General features: G+C 41.3%; 1 protein-coding gene across 11 annotated transcripts in view; it reads right to left on the reverse strand.

Annotated features, from left to right (window-relative positions):
- LOC118737725 (peripheral plasma membrane protein CASK) overlaps positions 1–6,656 on the reverse strand; it is a 143,969-nt gene that overhangs the window by 83,195 nt on the left and 54,118 nt on the right. For 2 of the 11 annotated variants that reach the window (XM_036468442.1, XM_036468441.1), the window contains exon 1: positions 757–1,773. The exons of the other annotated variants lie outside the window; for them this stretch is intronic. In XM_036468442.1, the coding sequence (XP_036324335.1) occupies positions 757–888 (132 nt within the window). In that variant the 5' untranslated portion in view covers positions 889–1,773. Of the gene's footprint in view, positions 1–756; positions 1,774–6,656 lie in introns of those variants that run through there. 11 annotated transcript variants of the gene reach the window in all.

Raw genomic sequence — 6,656 nt, forward strand, 5'->3', positions numbered from 1 at the left:
ATGTAAAAAAAACTCGCCAGGTTTGCTCAAAAATTTAATATGAAATAGAGTAAATAAATAAAGATATAAAATATTTACAAAAAAAGTTTTTTTTTTAATTAATATTTTATGTTCAAAAGTAGTTAGTTACGAGTTAATGGCGCCACTAGGGTGATTGACTCGGTTTTGGATATCTATGGGCGGTTTTTTTTGAAATCTCGATTTTTGGAATGTCGAATAAACCAAATTTTTTTATCGTATAACCTTTTTTTCATTTCATACAAAAGTTTTGAGTTTTTCGAAGTTTTCCAGGCTTTTTCCAGTTTAGGGGAAACCCCAAATAGTTTTAAAATTATTTCCTAGTTTATTTGGGAATGAACAGTATATCATATTTCATTCCAATAAATGAATGTTTCATACCTGCATAAGCATTTTCACTGTACGTAAAATAAAACCGGTTTTTCGGTTTTTTCCTCATTTCCAATTCAGTAACCGATTTTTTTTTCAAATTGCAATTTTTCGAATAACTCGAAACCCTGTTTTGGAAAAAAAATCGAATAATAGAATATCCTAGTAACCACCCTGACTATTTCGCGGCCATCGCCAAACAAATAAAGCAAGCTTTCTTAAAAAAAATATATATACAGATAAAATTGACCTTTCCTAATAAACTTCAAGTAATCTTATAGTTAGATACATTTCCTGCAGGGGTATCTACATATTTATAAAATATTTACATACACAGGTATACACATATAGGAGTACATACTTACATACCTGCTGATGTAAATTATTGTAGTAGCGCATTATATATGGTGGCAGTTGTTCGGCCGTCTCCAAACCAATCCACTGGAAAACAATCGATCCTGACGATGATGAATCATACAAATTTTCCTCCTCCTCATCCATTCAAAATAGTTCAACTAATTCCATATGTACATATGTTTGTATATAGATACTGCTGTGGTTTGTACGAATACTTCTAGTCTAGGTACATGTCTACGTAGTTAGCATATATGTATGTATGTATGTATGTGGGAAGCAGTGGCAGTGTCTGTAGTGTCGTTAAGTACTCTTCAGACGAGCATGGTTGTCCGCATGCATCAACGGCGGTGTCGGGCGTGTTAGGGTGAGATGGGCGACAAGCGAAACTTTTGTGCCAACATCAAGTCACTTTTTTATTTTGATTTTTTTAATTAAACATTTGATGTTTTTCATGATTTCCATATGTTTTACTTTTGTTGTACTCACTTTAGTTATCAATTCACAGAACACGATTTTTCGATAATTGCTAACATTGCTATGGCCCAAGGGTTGCTTGTCGCCAGAGCGTCAAAAGCAGCATCACCAGCGATGGTTGTTGGTTAGAACAAAAACCAGCAGAGTGGCACAATTTTTGGAGATATTTTAGGGCATCACAGCATGCATGCCAATCCATTAGTGGCAAAACTATCGCCACCAACAGCGCTAACATCAACGGCAAAGCAGAACGAAAATTCGGACGAGACGTGCACTGGACGCGCAATTAAAATATTTTACACGTACTAGGTATACATATCTAGTATCTTAAATCTATGTATATAGATTTTACTTCTCTAATAACAGTAGTAACAAGTATAAAAACAATAACAGCAACAACGTGGTCAATAACGAGAGGAATCATCACAACGACAAAGTTGGTAAAATGAAAATTAGTTCAGCACTAAATGATTGGTCATTTGGTTACTTTTACCGCCAAAAATGTCACAGCTCGATCAATTTCTCTGGTCACGAAGTGGACGCGGCGCGCGTTGGGGTTTGCTGTGGGGTTTGCTGTGGGGTGACGCCGTGGACACAGCGCATTTTTACGGAACGTGTCCCTTGTTGCGCTGCGACGCGCACAAAACTTCCCAATTTTATGCGTTTCATATGTAATTGGCACGTAGCTAGCTGGACGACTCATTTACAGCCTATTGCAGTATATTTTCAGCCTGCTACTTGGTCCTTGTGATGTGATGCTGTTGGCACTTTGCTGTTTTTTGTGGCGTCTTTTTTGTACATACAAATTAGGTCATCACATCAACGCTTAAATATTTGCGTATTTTGGCACTTTTCATTTGGCTTCTATCGCTGGCAGCCCAAAGCGCTGCGCTGGCTGTATTCCCCAATGACGCTAGTGTATGACTTTCATTGTTTTAGCGATCTTCTTTTTTTGTTTTTTGTTCTTTCACTTCATTGTGATTTGGTAAGTTTATTAAATTGATTGCTACTTTTTCTATTTGTTTTTTTTTTTCTTTCTTTTCCTTTGCACTATTCACATTTTGATGAGGGTTTAATTTTGCATAAAAGTCCGAACTAACGAAGCATATGCTTCAATGTCCCAGACGCACACCATCACAACAACAAAAGCACAAGAGCTACGGCCACAAATCACACTTGTCCACAATGTAGCTACATATGTATGTATGTAGTAGCTGCCTTTGGCTCCTTGCTGGTTGTTTGCACGGGCCCGGACGGTCGAGAAAACTAGCAGCTGTTCGACTTGTGCTGTCAACGCGCTGCGTGGAACGCCCTACCTTGCTCGAGTATGTGGAGGCACTTTGACTCTACTGTCTGCACTGCATAAATAACATTAACAGGCTTTTTATTTTTCCACGTGACTTAACGAAGAACGTCAAATAAATCAAACCAAATGCTTGGATCCGGATTCGTATCCGTTTACAGTGGCCACACTCAGACGCGCACACACGTCCACAAAACAAAAAAAAAAAAAATTAGCTGTACTCGTAATCGTGGCGGAAGCTCTAACTCAGCCTGAAGATTTGGCTAATGCAGCAACCAAAGAAGTTAAAACCGCGCGCGCTCGCCGACCAATGCTACTAAGGTTGCTGTTGCTGCTGCGGCTGGTAGTGTTGCCTTTGCCGCTGACACCATTGCGCTCCGACTCGGCTCCTCCATCATAGCTGGGGGTACGAAAAACAAATCGTTTGCGAATATGTATGTATAAAGCAGAGTAGGCAGAGTGAAAAAGCACACCAAATCGCGCTAAAGCTGGTACTGGTGCTGGTACTGGTATGCCCCCTAGCGGATTGAGCGAAAACTAAATGGCTCGGATTTGTTACTGTAAATCACGAGATGCACACACCATGAAAGTGGCAGCAGCCTGAGCCAGACGCAGAAAGAAAAGCCACAGCAACCGCAGCCACAACAGAGGCCGATGAAATGACAGGGAAGGAGCAAAATGATGTGCAACATAAAACAACAACAACACTAAACAACTATAATGGCAGGCAACGGCCACCCAGCGCTTCGTCACATAAATGCGCTTATACAAATACATAGACACAATCAACGAAGCTACGATTGCAATGGCGACTGCGGAGAGGAGGACGATGACGAAAACAACGACAACTAACGGGTGATTTTTTAAGAGCTTGATAACTTTTTTTTTAAAAAAACGCATAAAATTTGGAAAATCTCATCGGTTCTTTATTTGAAACGTTAGATTGGTCCATGACATTTACTTTTTGAAGATAATTTCATTTAAATGTTGACCGCGGCTGCGTCTTAGGTGGTCCATTCGGAAAGTCCAATTTTGGGCAACTTTTTTCGAGCATTTCGGCCGGAATAGCCCGAATTTCTTCGGAAATGTTGTCTTCCAAAGCTGGAATAGTTGCTGGCTTATTTCTGTAGACTTTAGACTTGACGTAGCCCCACAAAAAATAGTCTAAAGGCGTCAAATCGCATGATCTTGGTGGCCAACTTACCGGTCCATTTCTTGAGATGAATTGTTCTCCGAAGTTTTCCCTCAAAATGGCCATAGAATCGCGAGCTGTGTGGCATGTAGCGCCATCTTGTTGAAACCACATGTCAACCAAGTTCAGTTCTTCCATTTTTGGCAACAAAAAGTTTGTTAGCATCGAACGATAGCGATCGCCATTCACCGTAACGTTGCGTCCAACAGCATCTTTGAAAAAATACGGTCCAATGATTCCACCAGCGTACAAACCACACCAAACAGTGCATTTTTCGGGATGCATGGGCAGTTCTTGAACGGCTTCTGGTTGCTCTTCACTCCAAATGCGGCAATTTTGCTTATTTACGAAGCCATTCAACCAGAAATGAGCCTCATCACATTCGAACACATTCACATTCAACACATTTCGAACCGAACACTGATTTTGGTAATAAAATTCAATGATTTGCAAGCGTTGCTCGTTAGTAAGTCTATTCATGATGAAATTTCAAAGCATACTGAGCATCTTTCTCTTTGACACCATGTCTGAAATCCCACGTGATCTGTCAAATACTAATGCATGAAAATCCTAACCTCAAAAAAATCACCCGTTATGACTGTGACAACAAACGCATAATGTCTGCATAGGCGCAGCAAAGCCTAGCTGCTGCACCACCCGCAGCCTTACTCTCAGTCAGCGAAGATGTTAGCACGCTGGCTTTTCGTCCTGCAACATAAAAAACAATAAATATAATTGCAACAAAAAAAAAACGCAGAGTATGTAGCAGTAGGGCTGGTCAATTTTTTGTCTATGTGCGTATAGCATCGGAGGATTCTAAGCAAATTTGCCGAAGAAACCAGGGGTCTAAAATCAATTCAAAGTTTACCAAATTGCGACAATAGGTTTCGCAGACAATGTGATAATTTTCACTGTTACTCCCTTTGGTGGAAGAAATGGATTCCTCATACCAAAGAATCCCTTATAGCATGTTTTTATTTATGACACTACATCAAAATGCTAAGAAACCTATTGTCGCAATTTGGCAAACTCCAAATTGATTTTAAACCCATGGTTTCTTCGACAAATTTTCTTAGAATTATACGTAAAATCCTTCTGTGCTATACGCGCATGATCGAAAAAATCCCCCATACAAATTGATCCGCTCTAATGTAGCAGCGTATGCAGCACAAGAGTTGCTGGTATACAGTCATCATAAAACATTATTGCAGCCCCTTGCATTTCGAGCAAACAGCAACAGTGGCAACTAAAAATATAACAACAACAATAACAAGCAACACAGCAGCTATAGAGATTGCTATAAGAGCGCCAACATGCCTAACATGCGCACATGCAATATCCTGCCGACCAGCACATATGGTCCATCGAGCCTCTCTCTACCTTTCACTCGACCATATCAGCATTGCATATTTCCATAGAACTGCAGGCTTACTCACACACACACGCGCGCTCACTCATAGCGAGACATGCAAGCATTATAAATCTCACCACAGTAGCCACCCCACATGGTACTCTCTGGTAAGAAAAAAATACGATTTTTCCAACTCACAATTTACCACCTCGCGCAGCTCCCATTCAGCTATTCCTGCATGCGGCATGCCCCAGCCCAAGTACCACTCTATTGTTGCATTCTTTGTTCAAAATTTGGCTATCGTTTATGTTGTTGGTGTTGTTATTTTTTTTTCGTTCTACAAATCGCTGCCTGCCATCATGCAAATTTGTGAAAATGAGATTGCTCCAGCGGAAAAATCGTGGAAAACTCACAAGAAAAATTGACACAAAGAATGGGGCGCGCCAGCCACATTCAATCGCTGTGTGAATCTGTGTTGTAGTGGCGAGCAGTGGGAGCCACTCAACAGTATTTGCAATTGCAATTGCAATTTCAACTTTACTTTGGAGGCCAGCTTGGCAAGGCTACACAGGAGGCCAGCAGCAGTGCACTGTGTGTACATAGTTAATGTATGTCGCTTGGCTTGCTGCTCGCTGTCAGTTGTAGGTTGTCTAACAAAAAGTACCAAAAATAAATGGAGATGTTTCGTGCTCCGTACAAAAAACTACTGTTTATCGAAGTGAAACATAGGCTTGGATTTGAATAGGCCGAAAAACGCCCAAGTACTCTGGCTACCTTGGACTAGCAAAAGCCGAACAAAAACAGGGAAAGTGCTATTTATTGCCATTCTCGTACAGCAGCAGTAACATATTCTTCTTCTTCTTCGTGATTGGCGCTGCAACCGCCTAAGCGATTTTGGCCGAGCGCATCAAAGCACGCCGGTCGTTTTTCTTTGTGCCAACTAACGCCAATTGGAAATGCAAGCTCTTCTCGAACTGGTCTTTCCGTCGCATAGAAGGCATTCCTCTTCCTCTGTTACCAGCATCGCGACGACATGCCCAAGCCAGCGTAGCCGCTGTATTTCAATTCGTCATCGTTCATCGTCTGCGGTTGTTTTCATTGTCCATGCCTCCGCGCCATACACCAGCACGGGCATTATGAGTGATAGACAAGAGTGGCTCTATCTATAAAGAGGCACATATTAGGTTGAGAATAATACCAGCAGTAGCTAAATACATATATGGTGGCCGGTGAACCGTGATCAATTCCACTTGTGATCGCAGCTATTTTCTTTACAGCGTGATAAGAAATTCCGCTGCCACTCTGTTCTGATTTTGCAAGCGTTTAGGCTGCACCAATGGTCTCTTTGTCTCTTGCTCACCTCACGGTTCCTGCAAAGTCCTGGGCCGCCGGTTCATCAGCCAGTTCAGTATCCTGAACCTCACTTACTATTTCCTCCCGAAGTTTACCTCTGACAAGGAGACATCACTTGAGTCAAACGCATGGTATATAGACCATTTTTCTCCCCTCCCCACCCTATAAGCAACCTAGAAGGCATAGTTAAAATTGTATGGAGCCACCGCATAATAGTTTTACCTCGTCATGTTTCCTGC

This window comes from Rhagoletis pomonella, unplaced genomic scaffold (assembly GCF_013731165.1).
Source record: "Rhagoletis pomonella isolate Grant_MI unplaced genomic scaffold, Rhpom_1.0 Rhpom_scaffold_00004, whole genome shotgun sequence".
In the NCBI taxonomy this organism is placed as follows: Eukaryota; Metazoa; Arthropoda; class Insecta; order Diptera; family Tephritidae; genus Rhagoletis; species Rhagoletis pomonella.